Source organism: Sitophilus oryzae, unplaced genomic scaffold (genome assembly GCF_002938485.1).
Source record: "Sitophilus oryzae breed Bouriz unplaced genomic scaffold, Soryzae_2.0 scaffold_1499_pilon_pilon, whole genome shotgun sequence".
Classification (NCBI taxonomy): Eukaryota; Metazoa; Arthropoda; class Insecta; order Coleoptera; family Curculionidae; genus Sitophilus; species Sitophilus oryzae.
The window spans coordinates 1,930,090-1,956,562 of NW_022146168.1; the positions used below are offsets into that span (position 1 = coordinate 1,930,090).

Genomic DNA, 26,473 nt, shown 5'->3' on the forward strand with positions numbered 1-26,473 from the left:
CTCCGTTGTGTTTTTTTGCATCTGAGTGTATATCAATAATGTTGAAAAATAACTTACTGTAAAATTATAACAAAAAAATAATTGCATTGCCATTAGGTGCTATAATACTTAAATATTACACTTTATATTAATAAAATTCGAATTTTATGCCGTAAAAAAGCAGACATGTAAAAAATAAAATAAAAAAATGAGAATAATTTAAAAAAAAATATTTGTGAAAGAATTAAAATTCCAATTTTTATTTAATTCTGCAATTTTTTATATTAACCCTGTGGCACGGCACTACTTGGTGACAACTGGTAACAATTTGGTTTCAGGTATTTGGTCCTTGTATTCTTGAACCATTGTTTACAATAATAAAACATCGATAGTAAAAATCGATTGAAACATTTCCAGAAACATCGATGCTCCAGAAACATCGATGTTCCAGAAACATCGATGCATCATTTCCATCCCTACTCCAGATATACTTATTCCTGTGATGCAGTGTTGCCAGAGTTTCCGATTTCCTTCAATATGAAGGATTTTACGTCAAATTTCGTGGATTGAAGGGCTGAAGAATTGTTGAAGAATCCAAAAAGAAGACAATATGAAGGTTTCTAGCAGTTTTGCATATTAAAAATTGTTAAAATATGTAGTAGGAGTATCTATAGTTTTCCCTACATCTATTTTTCACTTTAACGGTGTTTAATTAAGCATGCCTCAGTTTAAAGCAATGTTGCTGTCAAAAAGTCCGCAATTCGAAAGATTTTAACATTTAACAAAAAATTAATAGATACATTTTTATCTTTCAACACACATACCGTAACTAAACCAAAGTTCTTGATGTTGAAAAGAAATAAATAGGTAAACAGAATACATATGGTAATCGCAAAACAATTTCCGATGCACATAATCAACTTTGAGTGACAAGCGATGGCGACAGCGCTGCCAGATTCTGATGGATTTATCAGATGAATCTTAATTTAAAATAGACAAACAACTATGGAGTGTAGAGGTAAGGAGAAACAACTCTTACGGGACTTTTATTGAAAAAGTGGTCACAAAATGGGAAGAATAAGGGTTCGCCAAATAACCACAGTGGCGCTAAAAACGCATGATTCTAAAAAATGAAAAGTAACCAGAGAATAAAAATAAATATAACCAAACATTAACCAAAAAAATTTTGTTTTTATTTTTCAGACAGAGTTTTTGAATATAAAATAATTATTGTTTATCAATATTGATGTTTCTTAACAGCAAAAACTTAGATGAACACCAGCAGCATGAGACTTATTAAATGATCTATTGCATGGCTGGTGCAGATGAATAGACAAAAACGTCATGATACTGCAGGATGTTTATTTTGGACGCCGTGTTTTGATCGCCTGATATTATACATAAATAATAATATACACATAAGCATCCCATGATAAAGATCAACATTTTGTAGAGCAATAACAGCATCAAATAATGGAAATAATGGACCCTACTGCTCAAATCAAAAACAAAATTTCATCATTACCACTTTATTGGTTATATCAATAAAAGAAATTATTGAGTTTATGAGTCTAGATCCTACAAGCAAGCAGATCTATCACATAATTTAAAATGAAGATTTATCTATTATAGTATGTATAAACACTTTGCATCTTTTATTCAATGTTGTAATGAATTAACAAATTGCAGGTAATTTATTCTAATAATGAAAAAGAAACTTTGGATCAAAAAAATATTTTCTTCTGATGAGGCTTATGAATATTAAAGTCTGTTGAAGTTTGGCCATTATGTGTTGGTATACAATTTATTTATGATGTTACAGTAGTTAAACCATCCGAATACAAAACATATTTAAAATCCACTATTCTTAATGAACCAACTTGAGAGGAAGCTAAGAGAAAGGTTCTATTGGGTGGACTACAAGAAAAAGGGACATATACATGAGGATCTGGAAGGGCTATAACATTACGTCTCAAGCCATGGAACAATAGGAAACGAAATTCAAAGGAAAATATTACAATACGTGGGATGCAAATTATAGTGCAAAGAATTGAGAAAAAGAATTATTAAAAGTAGTTATAGTTATGATAGTTAAACCATCCGACTACCAAATATATTTAAAATCCACTATTCTGAATGAATAGCAACTACCAACTTGGAAGGAAGCTGCGAGAACGATTCTATTGGGTGAACTACAAAGGAAGACATGAGCATCTGGAAGGGCTATAAAATTATATTATTATTTCACGTCCCAAGCCATGTTGGAATAGCTGGGAGTGAAAAAGAAGATAATACTGCACACGATTCTTGTCTAGAAGTAGTTGATATTAAGGTAGTTAAGCCATCCGACTATCGAACATTTAAAATCCACTATTTTGAATGAATGGCAACTACGATGGAGCAAAACGTAAATAAATACTTGTACAGTATAAAATTATATTATATTGGCTTAATTTTTATACTACAGAAAATGTGTTACGTTATTTTTGACCTGCATTATATTTATTTAAATCCCATATCATCAATTAAACTTTTAATAAAGTTTTTCTAATTATAATTAACATTAATTTTAAACTAAAGCTTTTTCATCTTGAATGAGATTTACGAAATAACTTATGAGAAACAATAAAAAGAGGCTCTGATATCTGAATAATCAATAATAAAACCACATATTGACTTACTTTTATACTAAATAAATGTAGATATGAAGTTATTTTAAAGCTGCATTATATTTATTTTAAACCCATCACCAATCATTACTTTAAATAAAATTTGTCTTAATTATAATTACCATTAATTTTAAGCTAAAACGATAAGAATATTTTTTCGTCGTCTTGAATGACATTTGCGAAATAAGTTATGAGAAACAATAAAAAAGGGCCTAGTGTATTGCTGCTGAATAAAAATCTGTAATTTATTTCATGCAACATGAAAATAAAATTGTATTTTTTTTAAACCCGCGGCTTCGCGTTTGCTTCACGTCAAATATTTATGTCTTGAATCATCTGTTCTAAAATGTTCGGCGCATGTCTTAAATTTTAGAATCTTGCTACATCAGCGCCATCCTAATTCTTCCCTTTTTTTGACCATTTTTTAATGCACGGAGTTATTTCTCCTTACCTCTACACTCCATACAAACAACATAATATTTATTATATCATTTTTTAAAGAGTTTTACGTTTTATTTTTAATTTAATAACTATTATATTACTGATTAATTGATTTAATTGTTTTATAGCTTATTTTACTTATTACATATTGGCAAAAACTAGTTCAGTATGAATATTATTATAAGCATTATTATGGGTTATTTATTTATTGATGTGCTTCATACAACTCCATAAGTGGTAATAACAAGTAAGAGGGTGCTATTAATACAGAAACTAATAATCACAGAATTTAATAAAAACTTTGAAAGTGGTATAATGTGCTTATCAATCAAACTTACTTTTCTGGCTGCAGTCAAGGGTAATAAAGGACCTTTATTGTCACGTTCTCGTTCAAAATAGTTTCAAAAAAACCGGGAAGCTACAAGCTCTTTGCTTCGACTGTTTAAATGCTTCGGCATATTTTCAATACACAATTTCAAAAAATGCAATAAAAAAACTCGAAAATGTAGTTCTTAAAAGAACTGTTTGTGCTTAAAAGTGCTTTTAAAAAAAAACTATGAAAATAGGCAAAAAAAACAGAATTACTCATTGATTCAACAACAACACGATATACAAAATAATGACAGACATTAGGATAATTGTCAAATAATTAAGAACAACATTGCTGAACACGGCGCAATGTGACCAACACAGCGATAATAAAATTCGGTTTAAACTAATTCTTGCAGCTTTAATCGAAATAAAATATCTGTTACAATCATTTGATCTATAAAGAAAAACGAAGAGCTGCCCGGTATCTAAAATTATACAACAAATTTAAACATTTTTGCCAAAATTTCATTTAGTCAGGTTTATAGACTTTAGTGTCAATGTCGATATGATTGATGACGTACATCGGAAAATGTTTTGCGATTACAATATCTAATAATTCAGGTGATCATGGCGTCTTGCACGATTAATTATTCTCGGTATAAGCAGTTTTTTTTGAAACGTACCGTAAAATGGGGTGACTAGAAACATAGTGGTGAATAGAAACAAAATTTCTGAAAAAAATCAAATCACGATTAAAAATATTCAAAGTAAAAAGAGTCGACATATCTAATTTTTCTATCATTGGTAATACACAATAAAATGTAAAAACTATATTTTTATCTGTGGCAGCACTGTTTCTGTCAATCAGCTGATCAATAAATGTGAGATCGATTTATCACCTATTTTGTATGGCGCGAAAACTTTATAAATAAAATATTTATTTTTAAAGTGATACATAAGCTGGTACATGTAAGTTGTCATATTATATGTATTATTAATTATTGTTAAACCTACTTAAATATGTAATAATTTACTGTTTCTAATCGCCTTGTTGGAAGTAGAATAGATAAAAACATTAACATCAATGTGTGTTTCTATTTCCCCAATAGCAGGTGAATAGAAACACAAATGTTATTTTTATTTAATATTTATATGCATATTTTTCAAAAATCAAATTATATGTATACGCAAAGAACAAACAAAGACCCATGTTTTAAAATATTCGGGAAAATAATACCACATTTTTATCAACCGGTATATCGCTAATAGCCTACGAAACTGTTTCTATTCACCCCATTTTACGGTACTTTATAATACTGCTGTCGAATATCTATCACAGCATTTTTGATCGTGCTATTTTTTTATTAAAAACTATTTAAATACATCCGTGTCCAAAAATTGCCAGAAATAAGTTTTTAAAAAGTTTCTCCTAATTATAAAATAGGTACACGAAATTCGGTGTTTTTTCACAAGATTTGGATTTTTTTGTGAAGCTGAAGGAATAATGTTATTAATTAGAAATTCGTTTGAAAATTTCTGGCAACACATACCTAATGAACAATGAAAATAAATATCTCAACAAATTAGTGTAACAAAAACAAAAATAAAATATTAAAACCTGTAAATCTAGTATCTAGTTGTATATAATTTAAAAAAAAAACAAGTTTACTTATTTAATAATGATTTCATAAACCTAAATTAACAAATCCAGTTAGTTATTTTATTTAACTCAGTTGTTTTACCGGTAATTCAATAAATCTAATAGAAAACAGAGCATTTAAACATGCGTGTTACGGACTATTAAAGCGACTAATAACAATTTCCTATGTTTATAAATATTTCATGTGTGTTATTAAAATTCTAAAGAAAATAGATCATGACGGAAGTAACTTGCTATCGATAGCCGCGTGTTTTGTTTGTAACAGGATTTTATGCCAAGCCTACACACAGTTCACAAAATCGATATGGAAGTTAAATTGGAGACGAGCTTAGAAAATGCGCTCTAACCCTGAAAAAAGATCAATGATTTTTATACAAAAAAATGTTTAATTTTCAAATTTAGCCTACCATATTGTTATTTGTGATTGAATAATTATTGTGATAGATGTAACCTTTTAACTTTGAAAAAAAATTATAACTTTTTAATTTGTTTTGTGATCGTATTTTATAATTTTGACCTCTATTTGACTATTGGAATTTTCTATTATTCTGATTGTAATTGTTCTAGCTTTCTGGGCCTGATGATGGGAAAGTCCCGAAACCATGTCGCCCCCCTGCTTTTTATGAAACATTAAAATTTAAATAAACATCTTAAAGATTGTGAGTTATTTGTCCCTTTACCCGCCTTCAGAGGTTTTACTTTGATAATATGTACTCACACTGGGTTAGAGAACGTTTAGTTTTTTCAAAAAAATGTGTTTTTATAATTTAGATTTTTCACTATTTTTATTATTATAAATAATAAATAACGCTTTATTGTACAAAAAGCCAAAATAGCTTCATCGGCAAAGCAAAACAAACAAAAGCACAAAAAATATACAAATAATAAAAAAAATCATACAATTCAAAAAAAATTACGTCACTAAAATTACAAATAGAATGAATGGACATTGCAGAATACAAAAAAAGCGTATCAATAAAATGTTACAATTGGAAAATTGTAAATGGATATAATCATTTAAGAGTTACAAAATACTATTAAATACTAGACTTTTAACCAGTGTGTGAGATGATCAACATTTTAATATTCAAAATTGTTTATGATTAAACATCAACAAAAAAGTCGTTTATTAAAATATGATGGTCAAAACCGCATATCGATATCTGTTACCGTTTCGGAGTTACGGGGTGTTTTTCAAAAATGTGCATTTTTAACAAATCGCTGTAAATGCTGTAACTTTTTTGCTATGGAAAATTTTGTATTTTTATAAAAACATTTACAAAGCACTTTTTTACGTAGAATTTAACGGTTTAAGTATAATTTTTTTAATATTAATAATTTAAGAGTTATCCACAGAAAATTTGATTTTTTATAAGGTATATTTTTAAACCGTTGAAAAGAATTTAAAATTATTTTTCCAAAAATATGGCATACTTGATATTTTGCTCAATTCTTCTTTGAGATATAGGGTTTTTAAAATTCGCCCACTTTGAATAAGTAGGCTTTGAACCGCGCCGGCTGTAATGCAAAAAATTCTAGGTGTGAGCAGCAATTAAAACGAAAATAATATTTGCAATGAGAGATGAACAATTTTATAACAATTTATACTATATTTAACAAAATCAACGCATTTAAAGTATATCTAATGAAAATAAAAATTTATAGCAAGAATAGATTCCTCTTCGCGATATAGTTTTTAAAAATTCGCCCTGAAAAGGTAGACTTTGAAAGGCGTCGTGCCGGCCGGTAATGCAGAAAAGGGCTTACCGGTAATTGTCAGCAGCAATTAAAACGAAAATAATATTTGCAATTAAATATACAGAAATACCGGACCGTTTCTGAGCATTTCTCGCGGAATTCATTAACTCAGTGGGGGTGAAAGATCATACTAGTATGTACATTTTAGTATACATACTAGTACATACTATACCATTAAATTCTACGTAAAGAGGTGCTTTGAAAATGTTTTCTTAACAATACAAAGTATTCCCTAGCTAAAAGTTACAGCAATTTGTTAAAAATGCACATTTTTGAAAAACTCCCCGTAACTCCGAAACGGTAACAGATATCGATGTGGGCTTTATACCATCATTTTGTTGATAATAATTGAGCTCCAGACACCGATATTAGTTTTCGTCTATCTCCTATAGAAAAGGGTGTCTCCCTTTAAAGATTGATTCTCACTCTACCTTCCGTTTCCATTCCATATCCGTTCCGTATTTTTCTTGTATTGACGATATACGTAAGCTTCCGTTCCGTATCAGTTCCATACTTTTTATTGTACAATTTATTTAAGAAAATTTTACTGTAAAAAATTGTATCTTTTGAAAAAGGTAATAGATTTAATTAAGAGGCGAAAGAATAAATATCAGCAAAATTTGAACAGAGCTGGTACAAATGTAAGAACTTGACAACACTGTTTTCGATTTGCTTCAGTCCGTCCGCCAAAAAAATGTATGGAAGGAAAGGATATGGAACGGAAGGGAAACGGAACGAATAGTGTGCATTGTCATATTCATTTACATGATATAATATTTTATGTAAACGGAAGGGAACTGATATGGAAGGTATAGTGAGAATCAACCTTAAAAGTGTCTAATTTGGCCCACCCTGTACAGACGAAAAACGGGGCATTTTACTTGAACTGAATCAAGACGGAAGGCTATCTAGAGAACTAACGAGATCATTCAGTTCTGCAACAAAGCTGTTGTTTTACCTACACTGAAAAAATATACTTAAGTAAATTTACAAAAAATAATATGGATATATTACAGCATCTTAACGACCGGCTTTTAAACATCTAATATTTTTGCGTAATTTTACAAAATTGTTTAGAGATATTTAATGGTTATTAGCAAAGATACGATTTTCACAAAGTTTTGCAATACAATTTTGTAGTAAACAGGTAAAACTTCCAGTGTATAGGTTAGTTTTTAATCCGCCTTACCTGACAGGTAAGACGTTATGTGTAGACACGGCTTAAGACTCTTTTTCGTTATGAGAGTTATCACATTCTTTTATAGCTATTTTATTGCAGTTATTTAAACAATATCTTGTCTAAATGTTTTTATTTCTATGGCTAAACAATTTATACAATACAACTTTGATAAGAAAATGTTTATCAGATGACACACAATCAGGTAATAACTTTGGTAAATATTTGGTTTGAATATTTTAGATATTTTAGTATTAATATTTTTATAAGTACATATTATATGTTTATCTCATCTCCAATAAATACGCACAAATTTACAGGATGAGCAAATTTAGAAATTATTTATATATTATACTATCAAAAGAAAACGGCGTCAAAGACGACTGGGGAATGACAATCGATAATAATTTTGACGAGGTCAAGCCCTAGACGTCATTTACTTGGCACTTACTGCCAGTTGGCCTTAAGAAGATTATGATTTATTTTTATATTGAGTTAAAATGATTTTTAAATGGTGTAGTTTAAAATTCCAGAAAAAATATTTTTTTGAAAATAGATTTATGTGTCTAGAGACGTTCTATTCTCTTTTTAATTTTTCTATACTTAATTAGTTATAATTAATAAAAAGTTGACATAAAACTTCTCAAGAATTAATACTTAATTCTTGAGAAGTTTTATGTCAACTTTTAGTAAATGACCTCGCCAAAATTATCATCGATCGTCATTCCACAGCCGTCTTTGATGCCGTTTTTTTCGATCATACGGCACAAGGCTCCCACAAAAATCTAAAATCACGCCATATTAGTTTCTGTCAAACGAATTCTAGTTTTAAAAGTAACCTAAAAACTATTTTTTATTATAAATATTAAAGTGGAACAGTACAAATTTAAAACAATAAAAAACTACACAACGAAAAAAAAAAAGATTTTAAACATAAAACAGCACAAGTGGGATATGATATAAACAATAACAATATAAGATCTGTGTATAATCTGAAAAAAAGATGCTGAACTTTCACTATTCCATTCACAAAGATTTGTTAATTTTAGCATTGCAAAACTTCAATCCCATGTTCCTCAAGAATAAATAGTAGACTGTAAAAAATCTAGGCTTCTTTAGGGATGTGCAAATATATCGATATATTATTGAAAAACTATCGATACTTTCCCTTAACGATACATACATCGATATTATTAAATTTACTTAACATTAAATTACTTTTTAATGATAGGTTTTTGTCAACCAAAACAAAATAATTATTTTTTTATAACTATAGGTATTTTACGACTATTTACAATATTCAATATGTCATCATAATTACTATACGATGTTCATCGAAATACAGGGTGTCCCACAAATAAGTGCAAGTATTTTAAGGGGTGGTAGATCAGGCCAAAAGAAACATTTTTTCTCTCATTATCATTTTTAAAATAAATTATGGATAATAACCGAGTTATTTAACTTTGAAAATTTAAAATTAAGTATTTTTTTCTAGAAATTTAAAAACGTAAACTTATAACTTATCAACATACAGAATGTGGATAACATAGGAGATGGCAACATTGCATTCTCTCGAAGCACTATAAACAAATTTCCAGAAACTGAACAAGCGATACTCAAAAGTTTTTCAATATTTTCCGGAAAATGTCAAGAAAAATATGAATATCCAACATTTTTTTCGCAAAAAAAACTCGTGGGCATGTTTCTGGCGTCAAAATACTTGCACTTATTTCTGGGACATCCTGTATATTCATCATCGATCATTTTATTATTTAAAAAACTGTAGAACATGATTTTTTGAAAATATATTGACATATCGACATTTTTTTACAGTGCGTCAAAAAATCGATAGATCGATCTTCGTACTATAGATATTTTTTTCCACATAGCCCATCACTAGATTAACGTATGAAATAAAATAACGGCACAAGTAGTAGAATCGTAAACATAATAATAATGATTATTTTGAACTAGTTCACAGTTTGTTATAAATTGGTCAAGGATATTATTATTGACCATAATATAATCGCAAAAAAAATACATTAATGTATCTAGTTATACAACCAAAAAAAAACTCAATGTCAAGAATGCATTAATGTTTTTAACATAAATATATCAATCAATAAACATGAATACTGATTGAAATAAATTACACAAAACTAGGAGTTGAAGGTCATTACATTTATAAACAAAGAAAATAAGATTAAAACTGTATTTTTCTATAGTAGTTTCTTTAGAAATAGTAAAAATAGAAGCTGAAACTACTGAAGAAGAGTCTGCAACAAAGCTGAAGAATGAATGTCCTTGAACCGCGTTTGCATCCACGTTCACGCAGAAAACGTGCAAGAAAGAGATAGAAACACTCTCTGTACTGTAAACTAATTATAAACTGATGCTTTCCAAACAATTTTCAGCGCTCCTTGACCTTTTCTCACTATTCAATCTCACCAATTCCTTCTAATTACGTTACCAGCATTCTAAGTAGAACAATACACTCATCTAGTCTCATTTTATCACTAAAAATAACTGTTAAACCTGGGAGAGTACTTACCTGGGTACAGGTGAGGAATAAGGCAGCCCAAACAAAAAATCCAGCAACTCCTTGTGCCAGTTTTGTCTGAAGAAAAATGGGTTCCGAAGGCTGAGAGTGCACTGTCTCTGTAATACTTGCTGTTACGGTTGTGGCATTCGCTACAAGAGCTGCTACCATTGCTGCAGCCGTGCTACTGTCCACTGACACTGGAACTGGTGATGCCATTAGCACTAAATAAAGAATTATAAAGTTTAAAAAGCACTATTACAAAGTTTTCTTCATTGTTTTCTTCATTCAACTGACCCCTATTATTGAACTCAAAAAAATCAATATACTGTTACTTTTAGAGAGACACTTTTACGCAAATATGTAACAGATATTGCAATCTCAGACATAACGAGAAAAATCTTATCTAAAGCACTTTACATTAATAAATTAATCATCCTTTTGACATATGGTCCTACCTGAAAATTGGCAAAACTTATGAATTCTCTCCAAAACAGAATTTTCTTGTTTAAAATCACCACACTTTTTCACTACTGTTCAGGTACACGAAAAACACTAATACTAGTTAGAAACGACATATTTTATTTGGTTTGAACGCGTCATTTTAATGAAATAAGTTGTGCGAAATTATGATGCAAACAAAAAACCACCATATTTTCCTCAATTCGATATTTCGCAGATGGAAAATGTGCGCATGTGTCGTGCCCGTGACCTCATCCAGACCTAATCAAAGAGATTTATCAATAATTATTAGTTTTTCTTATGGAGGGCTTTAGACTCTATAGTTTTTCTCTAAAAATTAGATCTTATCAAAGATAAATTGGTCTAAAATTTTAAACACGAAATATTTTAAGAATAAACGAAGTAAAATGACTTGTTTGTTTTTGAATATGACCACAGAAAATATGACAAAGAAAATAAATAAAAGTACCATGTGAACCGACCTTTACATTTAAAAAAACAGTTAAAAATAGCAAAAATAAAATAGAAAACAATAAATTAAATAAAGTGGTGGAGCGTATTTTTTCAATGTTTCGTTCTAAACGAAAATATTATAGTATTATTTATTAATAATGAAAAAATTATATATGATACATAACATTTCTAAACCCAGCTTTAGCAGTGTCCATGGATGGAGAAAAAAAACATTGCCACAGAGTATTCTTGTAAAAAATGGGGTTATAATGTCAAAATAAAAACAACAAAAACAAAAACATTATTTCAAATAAATAACAATTTGTACAGTATTTAGCCATTATTTAAATATATAATGATGAACACTTATTTTGAGTGCAGAACTTGCTTAGAAAGTGTAGCTGAAAATATTATAATCAATTTAGAAACTAAAATATTTGATGAAAAAAATCTCACTCAAGCAATAGAAGAATTTGCTGATATTCAGGTATTTAGTTTACAATTTTTGATGTTTTTTTGCTAATCTATGAGTAATTCTTTACTTATATTGTATTGAAAGTATGTGTTTAATGTTTAGATATCTGAATACGATACTTTGCCTAAACAAATATGCCAAAACTGTTTCAAAACACTGGAATCTTCTATATACTTCCGAAATCAGATAATATCTTCAGATGAGCAACTAAAAAAACGTTTAAGTACTTCGGTTTGTATAAACGGTGAAGGACCATTCTCGTCTTCCTTACCACCAGCACACAATGGTTTTAAATATGACGTGAATAGTTTTAAAGTTGAACAATTTGAAAAAAAAGAAAATAGAAATGAAACTGAACATTTATTAGAGGAAGAAGTGGATATATCTTTAAAAGAGGAGATAAAAGGAGAAGATGCTGAAAAAAGGTAATTTGGACAAATCTATAATTCTATTTATAAGAATATTATGTTATGGCTGTTCTAGTCTCAAATCAAACGAATCAAGAGATAGTTGTGGTGACCAGAATGATTTTGGGACTAATAAAAGTTCATCAGATGAAGAATTTATTGAAGAATCATTATATAAAACGTTAAAGAAAATGCCATTAAGAAATAAGAGGTCTGTCACAAGATGGAAACAAGATGAAAGACAAGCGCAAGACACATCTGACGACAGTGACTCTGATATACCATTAGAAAGTCTAAAAAGAGAACTAAAAGATCTCGGGAATAATATTACTAGCACTAGAAAAAAAAGAAAAACAAAAGATACACTAGATACTCCACGTCTATGTCCAATATGTGGTAAATTGTTTAAAGCCAGACAGGTTAGTAATGTCATACAATTTTTAATTATAATATTTTTTAAGTGTTTTTTTTAGAATTTTAACTCCCATATGACAACAGTTCATAGGAAAAAGCCTACAAAAGCAGAAAAAATAAGTTGTTTATGTCCAGACTGTGGTAGAGTTATATCAGGAACAAGACAAGTATGTATATAAATTAGTTATTATTATGATTTGATTGATTTAACTAATGTATTTTCAGAACTTTGTAGCGCATAGAAGGTATCATCATTCAGATAAGGCTCAAGTAAAGAAGAGATTCTCATGTGATATCTGTCCGAAGAGATTCTACAGAGAAAAGAATTTGGTGATCCACTTACGAATACATAAAGGTGAAAAAGGTTATGTCTGTGATTTGTGTCCCGATAAAGCATATACGTAAGTTCGAATGGTTAAAAATAAATTTATTTTTAACATATATTTCGTGTTTTATAGTCAAATAGGTGGTCTTATACTGCATAAAAGAAAAGTTCACTTGAAAAAACCGTCTTGTACTTGTAATTATTGTGGGAAACAGTTTTACGAGAAACATTACTTAGAAACACATATTAGGCAGTGGCATACAGGTAAATAATTCATATATTTATTTTAGTTGTTCTAAACAGTAATTTTTTGAAGTGAAACTTCTTTACGCGCGCTGGGAGTAAAAATTTAAGGCCGTGACATCAAAAATATAGATATTTTAATACAAATGTTGTGAAAGTGAATCAAATTATTCAGTGTAAAAAACTATAAGTTACATGTAAAAAACTATTTTCACTAATTTTTTTTATTTTACGGGTATAAAACTGTTACACGTAAAAACTATTTTTTACGCCGATAAAACTATTTGTTACACGTAAAAACTATTTGTTACACGCAAAAACATATTTTTTCCGTGTAAAAACTATTTTGCTTGCTTCATCCGCGTTACCGTAGATGGAGCTGAAGACTTGGTAGGGTTGGTAGGGTTTATATAAACAAACAAAATACAAGAAGCAGAAAAAGGGGCCAAGATGGCGAGAGCGTCTAGCACTCGCCATAGTAGTACGTTTTGTACGCAAATGCTATTCTCTGCTTTTCGTTTGTCAGATTGAGGGTTACAGCACAGATAACACATAATCCAGATGGCTCCTTACGTGTTAAAAATTGTCACCCTAATTTCACTCCAATTTGGAGAAATATTGGAGTGACATTTGAATAATCTAAAATGTTTAGATATCTTTTCTCACTTTTTTGGGAGGTTTTGCTTCTCTTGCACAGATGTCGCTTGCACTTCAGTTGCGTGGTTGCCAAACGTTATATCGAAATATATTTCAATTCATTATGAATATATAAAATTAAAGGTATACCAAATTAAAAATTATGCAATTTATAAACATGAAATAGATATGTTAAATTAATATATAAATATTTAACTTAATACGTTCATTATTATTTTATTAATTTATCGTCACACCAAAGAGTAGATAAGACAAGAGACGACAGTTCGCGCGGTACCTTTCATGTTTGAGTGGTGGGGAGAGTGACCTCGTCTCGCTTGTCCCTTTAAATTTTCGTAACTTTTTCGCGGGAAATTTGAAATAGACTATTATTAAAACTTGCCTGTATAGCTTATAAATAGTTACTGTATGGGTAAAGAAATAAATAAACCCAGTTATTTTAGATAACAGCTGAAACTGTTGGTGCTATTTATAAAACAGCTTAAAAATAACAGCTTAAAAATAACAGGTTTCTTTATTTTACTGCTAATATCTGAAAGAGTATGAGACGGTCATCGCCAGGCGTATTAACGCAGTTGCAAGTTGCAACAATGACGTGCCTCGGTGGTAGTATCTAGGCGTCAAAACATTTCTAAATATCGATTGTTATCTAAAAATACCTCTAAAACGTGTACATAAATAAGCGCTGTTTACAAATTGCGATATAAAAAGCCGTACTGGCCACTGTCTATAGTATATACCTACGGCCCCTGCCCCCTCGATCCGCGTGTAGATCCTGGAATTGCGTAGCTGCAGGGTGCATTTCACTCGATGGGCGAGAAGTTTTAGTTATGATTTTACCATTTGCGGTCAAAAATAGTAATATAAGAAAATGTGTAGTATATTCTTCATATAGTAAAACTAACTACACACTAGAGTTCGGAATTAATTTTACACTTAAACTATGTGTACCCGCGACTTCGTTCGCGTCGAATTAATACTTCTAATGGTGATGATAGCAAAAACAAGAATTTTACTAATATACAAACTGGATAAATTTTCTCACATTTGCCAAAATAAGCTTTCTAACGTCGAGCAGTTTTACAGAATCGTGGTTAATCAATTATCTAACTTTCACCCCGTATGATTTTTGCAATTTCAAAATATGTAAAAAAACAAAATAAAATTATGTGTCCAGGCGTTTTCCGAAAGACTAACTGTTTTTAAATAACAAATATTGTAATATTTGAGGGGCGTTTTCACCCTGTTGGAATTTGAGATCTGAGAAACCCCTCCTTATCGAACCCCTCAACCCCACAGTCAACTATTGTTTGCAAAAAATCAGCTTTAAAACGTCCAGCAGTTTAAGCAGAATAGTGATTACTCAATGGTCATATTTAAGTGAAACACCTTGTATATATTTTTAAAAATCTTAAAATATGTTAAACAACATATTAAAAATATGCGTGTTTTAAGAGTTTTTCCGAAATCCACTGGATGCTGAAAACAAATATATCTTAAAATGACTGCTTTCTCCAACCCGTTGCGAGCCTCCATCGACAATTCCACCGATGGAGAAATATTGAGTGACATTTCTAAATCTCAAAGGTTTGGTGAGGTTATAACTTTTTGAAGCTTTAAAAACACATAATGTATTTAAGAAAACGGAAGAAATATGGTTGCCAAATATAATATTTTCATCATATTATCTCTATTATGAATCATACAAAGGAAAATTATTCATAATATCAATTATAGTTTATTAACGTAGTTTTCATGTAGTTAATGAAATATAAAAATGTTTAAGAAAAACTACACGTAGTTAATCAGGTAAATTATCGTCTTAATTAACTTACTAGATAACCCTGGAGACGACAGTTCGCGCGGTACCTTTCATGTTTGAGTGGTGGGGAGAGTGACCTCGTCTCGCTTGTCCCTTTAAATTTTCGTAACTTTTTCGCGGGAAATTTGAAATAGACTATTATTAAAACTTGCCTGTATAGCTTATAAATAGTTACTGTATGGGTAAAGAAATAAATAGAAACGAAAAAAAATGAGTTTTCTAAATATTATATAAAATAAATTATAATTAGAAAACATATTTGTCGGGGAATAAAGATAATAAAAGCAATATTTTGTATATCGTTGGTAAACAAGATAAAGTGACCAAGTCGATTTGTAAGAAGTGTTTTATTTACGTGTATTTTTTTTACATATGGACTTGAACAAGTGTAATATTATAATGAACACACAATAGATCTATAAGGTCGCGGTGATTAACTCCCCTCCATTCTACAATATCACAATGTGGAGTTTATGTACAAAAAAACAGAGTTGCTCAATTTTTTTTGTAAAAATATATTACAAGCTTCTAACCATGTCTTCGATCTATGGATTACATTTAGTTTAATAACATAATTATATAGTATATTTCTATAAAAATACTTTTCAGGATCCTTTGGAAACGAGTGAAATATTATGTTTGTCGAAGAATAAGACCTATTTTTGTAGTCTTTATAAGCACACACATTGCCACCATCTCGTCTTTACCTGCTACTCGTGTCCTGTTCAGTATTCATATTTAACAATAATTACAAATTAGTACACAACAAAAACGATACTAAAATTAAACCTTAAAAACTCTCAAATCGATAATATATCGAAAAACTCTGAAACACACACTTTAAAAAGGCAAAAATGCAAGAAAACAACTAATCAGATTTGTTTATGTTTAAGCCTGATTAGCACAGCTCAGCTGATTAGCGTCCTAAAATCATAGGTTAGAATAAATAAAATACGCCGTTGTCAGATTTTATCGTTTATCTTTGAAATCGATCAACTTAGTCATTCTGTTTCTTTGATATTATCAGTAAATTACGAAAAAAGAACCTAAACCAACCTAAACTAAAAATTTACATTTCCGTATTAACATACGTTACTTATTATATTCTTCTTATATTATTAATTTATTTTCAGAAAAGCTTGTTTATTTTTCAAAGAAATATACTTGGCAACAGACAAAATGGGACTTGATGGGACCTTTAAATTTTAATATATCTGCGTCTCTCTCGCGAAATTCGACTTCTTTGTTCACTGTCGTCTCTTGTCTTATCTACTCTTTGGTCACACGTCATTTACCAGTTGCCTAATTACGAAAAGTTTCATATGACATTAACCTCAAAAATGATCTTTGAAAACAAACAACAACAAACAGAGCAACAAATGAACAAATAACTACATAATGACTGATAATGATAAGTGATAATAATAACTTTAATGATATGAAGGCTGATGAAGGTAATTATAAACATTATTTTGAGTTTGTTTAATAAAATATAGGATACAATATAACTAAGCAAAATCAAACAATTTTAGACAACCAATACAAGATTTTAGAACTTGACATCGTGATAAACAAATTGTACATTCAGGAACTCGTTTAAATATTATAGGTAAGTAATATTTTCACAAAACTAAACATTTTAGCATAAAATCACAGATAATATATAGAATATTACCTATGATAAAATGTTAAATACTGATGTATAATACCTATGATAAAATGTTAAATACTGATGTATATTTATTCTAATCACATTTAAATTTAAACTCAAAATTTTCATAAAAAGAAAATGATAATTTTTCGTAAATATAAAGTAAATAATATTACATATTTCAGGTTGATTGACGAATACTCTACAGTTGATTAGAGCCCATGATGATGCGAAGATAATTAATATCACCTAACTTCAAGAAACCAACGTAAAGAAGTTTACATTCATAACTCATCTAACCATTATAGGTAATCATTTACAAAATTAGCCATTTTGATTATAATATTAAGGTACTTAGGTACATTTTTATCTTCTAGATCAGTAATGTCGTCATAATTTAAATGAACTCACAGATAGCAATGGGGCACTGCACCGAAGCAGTATTACAAAATATGTGAAATAAAACTGTAATACAAATTGCTCTATAAAATTTAATAGAAATAAATTTATTTATGAAAATTAAGTTATGAAGTTTTATTTTTCCTAGGAAAAAAATAACATTTATATTTTGATCAATTTAGAACATTACAGTTAAAAAAATATGTGTTAGAATAACATATTTTTAATAAAATTGCAGCTTTTAATTTTTATACTTTTTTGCTTTTATATCAATAAGAACTAACGTAAGGAACAATTCATATTTATACTATGAAAACACATGCATATTTTTTGATGTTTTTAAAACCAGTGAATGATGTTGAAATATACTACACCTATTATTCTTATTAACTAACTTTAATTACAAACTTACACATTATTGTCATTGGAAATAAATTAATTTGGATATTCTATTTGTTTAGAAACTTTTTTACCTATTGTAGTTTTTTTAAAACCTACTTGATTTAAAACAAAAAAATGTCACCTGTTGTGACAAAATAAGGTCTTTTTTACTAGAAAACAATCTAGTGAGCTTTTCTAATAATACTTTATTTGATATACCCTAAGGATATACCATATGATCGAAAAAACGGCGTCAGCGATGGCTATGAAATGAAGATCGCTGTCATTTTAAATGTAAATTTATATGGGAAATGTCATCGATTGCCATTTCCCAGCCAACTGGACGCCGTTTTTTTTTTCGATCATACGGTATAATATGTATTCCCATCTGTTAATCTTTTTATTTTAAGGAAGATTTAGGAAGGGTAGCTTAAAACATGTCTGTCGATCAATTATCTTTATATGTCGTTTGTAAAAATATTTTACAGTAGTAGAAAATAAAACTGTTTTTAAGGCGAACAGCTTCTTTGCTAAAATATTTTTTTGGTCCCAATACATAATGATTTACATTTTATTTTTAACTTCAAATAATGAATTTAATGGAAAAATTGCAAGTCATAAAAACGTTCTAAATATACAAATCTAACCATTTTTTCCATACCGTTGCTCCAGTTTTTTGTCAAATTAACGAATATTAGAAATAGTTTATTTCAACCTCTTCAGCTTATTTTAAAAATGTTGACAAATAACAAAGAATACACCCCTTAAAGTTTCGCATTTGTCTTGATATACTCTGTATAAGACAACAGTAAATAACTTGTAATATAACTTCGAAATATAAATTTGAAATTAAAATAATGATTTGTTATAGTGATTTACGTTTTATTAATTTTGATTTTTTTTTCTTAAATTTAATTTAAAAGTGATTTACGTTATTTATTAATTGAAACGTTTAAAATTTGAATATACGTTCAAATTTTTTTTTTACAATAAATTTGTTTATGATAAATAATTTTATAATAAAAATAAGACCGAATTTCCTGGAAAGTTTGCCAAATTTGTACATATGAAAACCTAGCTTTACCACTTATCACAGAAAATCTCTATTCCTTCCCTTATCACAGAATAATACAGGAACGAACCATATGCGACAAGGATAGAATATTTAGATATGTCGTTACTGTTTTTTGTTTTTAATGGATATTTTAAAAGCCGGGTAATATATGGTAATCTGTGATGGTAATATACTATATACCTTTGACTGTCTTTGATTACAACTGTGTGATTAGTGATAATTATTATTAAAATATCTGGTAATAAGTGTCAATTTTACAATTGTGAGATTTCTCGGAAATCAGGTGTACATGTGTTTAAGTTTCATGCGTCAAGAGATCCTAATTTATGTACAAAGTGGATAGAAAATTGTGAGTTCATTCATATAGAATTTTTTTGCACATTTTGTATGTAAAAATACGGCGTTAAGTTACCTTAGAAATGGTGATCGATGGCTTTTACCATATACCGTATGATCGAAAAAAAAACGGCGTCAGCGATGGCTATGAAATGAAGATCGCTGTCATTTGATATGTAAAATTATATGGGGAATGTCATCGATCGTCATTTCCAAACCAATCGGACGCCGTTTTTTTTTCGATCGTAGGGTATAATTTAACACATTAAGAGTTGTCCATCGTTATATTTCTATATCTATGCAAAGTTTACGATGGATAAATCAAGTAATATTAAGTGGATACAAATTATAAATGAATCAGTGAATATAAACTGTTATAAATTATAAGTAGGTAATGCAGTTAGTGAATATACCGTACGATAGAAAAAAAAGGCATGGGAGTGGGCTTGGAAATGAAGATCGCTGTCGTTTAATAGGTATGTAAAATTATATGATAAATCTTATCGATTGTCACTTCCAAATCAACATGACATGCATCTGTACATCATTAATCTCACGACTAGAGTTTCCTGAAATCCCGAACTCCCAGGATCCCGGCGGCGTGTATGTTTATCTCCGAAATCCCGATATTAAATTCCGGGATCCCGAAAATCCCATAAAATTTAAATGTCCAATCTAAAATGATTCGACTTTATACACCTTTCAAAGATCAACAAAACAAAGTAAAATTCATATTTAGTAAGTAAAAAAATGCAGTTTCAGACAATAGTTTGGTTTGGTTTGGTCGAGTTTTGTTAACACTGTCTAGTCTGGGCTTTTTTATTTGATATATGTTAATCAAATAAAAAGCCCAGACTAGATAAAAATCAGGAGCTAACTAATAGAATCATATCAATTCTCTCTGATGTAGGATAAGTTTCTATTTTCGGAAAATTTCTTAGATTTTTTTTTTTTTGTTTCAACTGACGAACTGACACAAAATGATAACTAGTTGCTAAAGTTAACTAATTTGACAGCTATGTTGAAGTAACGTCAGACATATCACAGCCACCCTAGATTTTATCAAATAATAAAGATCTATTCACACTAAATCATAGAAATGAAAATATCTAGGAAAATCTTTGTTTGAGGGGTAGGCCGGCAACTTTAATAGTATTTGGAAGTGACATGAATTTCCCATTGAATATCGGAATAATATTCTGGGTGATTCAATTAAACTAAAGGAGTTATACAGGGTGGGTAATAAAGGAGTTATACAGGTTATACCAATGTTCAGCATTAATTTTGCCCCACCCTGTATAACTTTATGGGTCAGGGTTTAATTTGATTTAAAGTGCAATAGAGTAAATTCCAATTTAGGTAGTTTTTCTTGAAATTTAAAAATTGTTCTTCAAAATCTTAAGTAAGTCTAAAACCTTACATTTCAGTCATATACTTCCCTAATAAAATACACCTTTATTTTTCTCTTAGAATCTAAAAATTAATTAATAAAGGGGGTATTCCGTTACAAAAAAACACAAATTTGATGTGTAACTTTTTTTGGGGACACCCTGTAGAACGCTCTATATTTTTAAAACGTGCGCAGAATTAACTTACATATGCTCACAAAATTTCATTTTAATACGAACTGGTCGTTCTCCTTGGAGCCTCCGAGTCGTATGAGAGGCGCCACCCTGTATAATTTTTATATAGTTGCACTTTAATAAATTGTTAGTTAAAACTAACAGTCCTACGAGTGTGGAATTTTGTACAGGTGGATTTTGGACATTTATCTCCTAAGAGAGTGAAATAAGGGATGAAAATTTGTACAAACATTTGTTAAAATCGGGTTTAGAAGTATGAAATTCTGTTTGTTCCTTATGTAACGTAATTTACCAATAACAAGCAATTTTTTTTCAGAACGTCCACCCTCATTTCACCCCGTTAGAGGGCGAATTTCCAAAAATTGTTCCTGAGTGCTAAATTACGTTACATAAGGAACGTCTGCGCAAAATTTCATACTTCCAAAACCGATTTTAATGAATTTTTGTACAAATTTTCATCCCTTAATTCTTATGGGGCGAATGCCTAAAATTCGCTTCTGAGTACTCACTTTCATCACTTGAGGAACCTCTGTGCAAATTTTCATACTTCTAGGACAGATTTTTTTCAGAAAGTTCACCCCTCATTTCACCCCCTTAGAGGGAAAATTTCGAAAAATTGCTTCTTAGTGCTAAATTACCTTATATAAGGAACGTCTGCGAACAATTTTATACTTCTAAAACCGATTTTAACAAATTTTTGTACATATTTTCATCCCTTATTTCTTAAGGGATGAATGCCCAAATTCGCTTCTGAGTATAACTTTCATCACTTGATGAACCTCTGTGCAAATTTTCATACTTCTAGGACAGATTTTTTTCAGAACGTTCACCCTTCATTTCACCCCCTTAGAGGCAAAATTTCCTAAAATTGCCTCTTAGTGCTAAATTAACCTACATAAGGAACGTCTACGCAGAATTCATACTTCTAAAACCGATTTTATCAAATTTTTATACCAATTTTCATCCCTTATTTCTTAGGGGATGAATGTCCAAAATTTGCTTCTGAGTACTCACTTTCGTCACTTAATTAACAATTTCCAAATTTCAAACTCCTCGGACTAATTTTAAAAAAGTATGCAAAATTTCACCCCCAGTTTCACCCCTTAGTAGAAGAATTTCCTAAAATCGCTTTGTATAATCGAACTGTTAAGTTACGCTACTTAAGGCACCTCTGTGCAAAATTTCGTAGTCCTAGGACATGCTTTTTTTTGTATACAAAAGTACCCCCCATATCACCCCCTTAACGAGCGAATTTCCAAAAATTGCCCCTTAGTGTTCAATTACGTCAGTCAAGGAGCACTCGTGAAAAATTTCATACTCTTAAACCAGATTTTAACAAATTTTTATGCAGCTTTTCATCCCTAATTTCACCCCCTTAGCGGTCGAATTTTCAAAAAATCCCTTCTTAGTGCTCATTTACATCACTTAAGGAACCTATGTGCCAAATTTTATTTATTACTATATAGATAACCTTTACCCTTATTTTCAGCTAATGAATATTAAGAGACAAATAATAAAAATAAAATCTAAATTATAAATTTCATGGCTATAAATAGCATATATATGCATCTAGAAATTCTGACTTTCAAACATCCACTGCGACTAGTATTTTCATATCCAATTGTCTAGTATTAAATAGTGCTGTACGGATCCGAGTTTTTAAACGGATCGGGGATCCTTTAAAAAAATCCGGATCCGGATTTATCCGTATCCGGATTTGAATATGCGATTCGGATCTGAGATTCGGATCTTAAAATTGCATCTGAAATCCGAATCTCAAATTCGGATCCCATACCCCGGTTATGGTAATTTCGAGGGTAATTTATAAATTATGCACTGAAAAAAGATCTCTCAGTCGAAATGAATATGACTTTGACCCAAAAGATTGGCGCTTTCAATAGGGCCAAGAACGACGTTTCTTTGCCCAAAGCATTAACTATCTTTTCATAAGCTTTAAAAAATTACTTTAGAGAATAGAATAATCTATCTGTCAAAAGCATTTCACTCTTGACCCAAAATGAATATGCAAAGAAGTTCTTGCTACAAGAACAATAGTCTCTTTGATTCATGCAAAAATTCTTGAATGAAAAGGGACATTTCTTGATTAAAGAGACACTTTTCTTAAACCAATAGCGAGTAATATTGACTCAACTAAAATTTATTTTGATCTAAGAGAAGTCTATACATCATATACAGGCATATTACAAGGTATATTATTTTCTGATAAATTTAGGTTATCCTGGTATTTACTTACTACAGAGTAGTAAGTAAAGTGATATTATTTTTCTCGATAGTAGTTATTTCTGCTTCTTCACTCCTTGGTATTTTTTGGGGTGGTTCATCACTCTACAAATTACAAAAAAAATGTTACATCAGGATTAATAGAAGTAAAGCAAATAAATTATTAAAATTATAAGTTTTGGTAACATTTTGAATTTTTTAATACGACGACTTGAAATTCTAAAATTTTTGTAATTATTTGCATAACAAAATTGATACCTATATTCTTATTCTATCTATAGTCACGCATGCATTATCTAAACAGGTGCATTATGTAAATGTCTCTTACCTTCAAATATAGCAAATAAATGCTCTAATTTCCATTTTTTGAGAAACTCCTTTAAAGAATCCATATATCCTAAAATTTGTCCATAAAAATGACAAATGCATGTTAATAACGATCACTAATTGTTATACGATATGCGTTTAAAAAGCAAATTATGCTAAATTCCAAGTGGAAAATTCCAAGCAACAAAACGCGTGCGTACTATGATGTGCGACCTATGAAATGCGACGTACGACTGATCGGACTGCCGATTGATTGTATACCGTCCTTCGTCATCGTCTTTGCGTGTCGTTATTATTTTTCATCAAAAGAGTATTTAGCTATTGGAAAAATGGCCATGTTTCTTGAATGAAGTACATCCTAGCGTATTTTTCTTATTATCTTAAAACAAAGTAACTTACACTTGGTTGAATGAAAATAGATTCAAGAGCAATTTTCGAATTTTTCAAGAGAAGAAGTTTTCTTGAGTTAAGAGAGTTTTTCTTCAGGCAAAATATTTTCATCTACGCTAAAATAAATTCTCTTGCCACTAAATTTTTTTTTTCAAGAACGATGACGACTTTAGTTCAAGTCTATCTTTTTCATCAGTGTGGGCATAAAAAAGTAGTTTAATTTGCAGCACAAGATATTTAATTTTCAAACAAAACAAAAAAATACAACCAAGTATGCGGATGGGGCATGCGCATGTTATGCATGGAACGACGACTGGCAACAGTGGCAACAGTGAATACGAATACGACGATCTTGGATCCAGATCCTAAATCCGGACTTAAACCCGGATCTTAAATCGGGGCCTTAAATCCGGATCTTAAATCCGAATATTTATACCCGGATCGATCCGGTTCCGGATTGTACACTTTAAAAAATCCGGATCAGATCCGGATCTGATCCGGATTGAAAAAGGATCCGGATCTGATGTACAGCACTAGTATTAAAGTCCGAATATACATTTTCCCTGGGTTTGACCGGGAATTTGCTTATAAATGTGAACAACCGGCTACGTCGCTTCACATCGCGTGGCCGTGGTGTGGCTCCAAATTCGTTCGTTTTAAAAATATTATTAGATTTGGCTATAGGCGCCCTCTGTGTCATTAATAGGGAACTGTCTGATCGAAAACATGCTGTTCCGTAAGCAATGGCCATCTGGATTATATGTTATCTGTGGTTACAGCTAAGTCGGCCTGACGATGGAGATAAATCTCCGAAATCGGTCGTCGAATGGCTGTTAGTTCCCTTCAGTCTGATGAAGTTAATGCAGAGAATAATCATATATGTAAGGTTTTTTTGGCCTCTTTTTCTGCTTCTTGTATTTTGTTTGTAAAAACTATTTGTTACACATAAAAAACTATTTTTTACGCTTAAAAAATAATTTATTAACTTTTTCAACGTTTCAAACTACACTTTTTACGGTAATGGCTTAGAAGTATGTGGTGGCGCGACGTGTATTTGTGAGCAGTCTATATGTTTATCAGAAATAGTGATCTTTTAGTACAAATTTTGTGAAAGTGAATCAAATTATTACGTGTAAAAAACTATGTTACATGTAAAAAACTATTTTTTTATTTTGCGTGTATAAAACGATTTGCGACACGTAAAGAACTATTTTTTACGCATAAAAACATTTTTTTACGCTTATAAAACTATTTGTTACAAGTAAAAAACTATTTTTTACACGCAAAAAGCAATTTTTTACGTGTTAAAACTATTTTTTCCATGTAAAAACTATTTGTCACACGTAAAAAACTATTTTTACGCGTATTTTTTTTAATTCGTTAACTTTTTCAACTTTTCAAACTACACTTTTTCAAACATGTCCTTCAAATCCTTCAATTTAATAGCTGTTAGTAAGAAGTACCACTTCAAATATGCGTACATTGTGTTCAAACAATTTTTTTTAGGTGAAAGGCCGTTTTCTTGTGAAATTTGTGGGAAATCGTTTAGTTGCAACGGTACACTTTTGAGGCACCGAAAAGACAGTCACGGTGAAAAACAACCGTGTCCCAAATGTGGGAAAATGTACACCGAAGGCGAGTTGAGAAAGCATTTGAAAAGACACAAAATTCGCGAAGAAGGGATCAAGAGAAAAAAATTCACTTGTGAATACTGTGGAACTGAAATGAATTTTACTTCTAGAAAAAGGCATTTGTTGAAACAGCATGGAATAATGCTTAGAGGTGACGAATTTTCAAGTTATTTTTTTATATTTGATTTTTATTATTGCAGGAAGAGGAGAAACCGCAGAAAGAGTTCCAGTGAATCGCCCCAATGCCATGTAGAGAGTTTCAAGTCTGAATTTATATTTTTTCGGTAGTTTTAAGAAGCTTAAAAATCTCAATACGTACTCAGTATTGCCATTAGTGAATTTGGTTACTTAAATTTACATTTAAGTTTTATTTAATGTGCATTTACATTTTTATTTACAATTTATTTATTCAAATTTACTTTTATCACAATGGACTGTGCTTTTATAGTCTTTGGTGCTTTTTATACATAAAATTTTCATTAAAATTCACTGTATTTGTGTATTCAGAATTTTATTTCAATTACACAAACAAGAAATTGAATCCCGTTCCTTCGTGTACAAGTAGCCGGATATATAAATTCTTCAGTAAAATTATAAGATGTATAACAGGCCGGAAGGTCCTAGTAGCTTAGGCCTTTAAAAAAATAGAAGATGCATATCCTGAAG

General features: G+C 30.1%; 2 protein-coding genes and 1 long non-coding RNA gene across 4 annotated transcripts in view; 2 read left to right on the forward strand and 1 right to left on the reverse strand.

Moving 5' to 3' along the window:
- Positions 1 to 11,382, reverse strand: part of LOC115877836 (transmembrane protein 184B) — a 33,263-nt gene extending 21,881 nt beyond the window's left edge. The window contains exons 1-2 of one of the 2 annotated variants that reach the window (XM_030894161.1): positions 10,994 to 11,382; positions 10,548 to 10,759 (exon numbers count right to left, since the gene is read on the reverse strand). In XM_030894161.1, coding sequence (XP_030750021.1) covers positions 10,548 to 10,754 — 207 coding nt within the window. In that variant the 5' untranslated portion in view covers positions 10,755 to 10,759; positions 10,994 to 11,382. The remainder of the gene's footprint in view (positions 1 to 10,547; positions 10,760 to 10,993) is intronic. The other variant, XM_030894162.1, reaches the window with a different exon arrangement.
- A 328-nt stretch (positions 11,383 to 11,710) lies between these two features.
- LOC115877835 (zinc finger protein 260-like) lies at positions 11,711 to 26,309 on the forward strand. The gene is made up of 8 exons (XM_030894160.1): positions 11,711 to 11,937; positions 12,028 to 12,350; positions 12,409 to 12,751; positions 12,806 to 12,913; positions 12,972 to 13,147; positions 13,205 to 13,335; positions 25,683 to 25,958; positions 26,008 to 26,309. Exons 1-8 carry the CDS (start codon positions 11,806 to 11,808, stop codon positions 26,058 to 26,060), a joined length of 1,542 nt encoding a protein of 513 aa, XP_030750020.1. The 5' UTR covers positions 11,711 to 11,805; the 3' UTR covers positions 26,061 to 26,309.
- On the forward strand, positions 17,326 to 18,295 carry LOC115877837. Its single transcript, XR_004049412.1, has 3 exons — positions 17,326 to 17,402; positions 17,630 to 17,752; positions 17,822 to 18,295. It is a non-coding gene; the product is annotated as an uncharacterized LOC115877837 (long non-coding RNA).
- Positions 26,310 to 26,473: the final 164 nt, after the last annotated feature.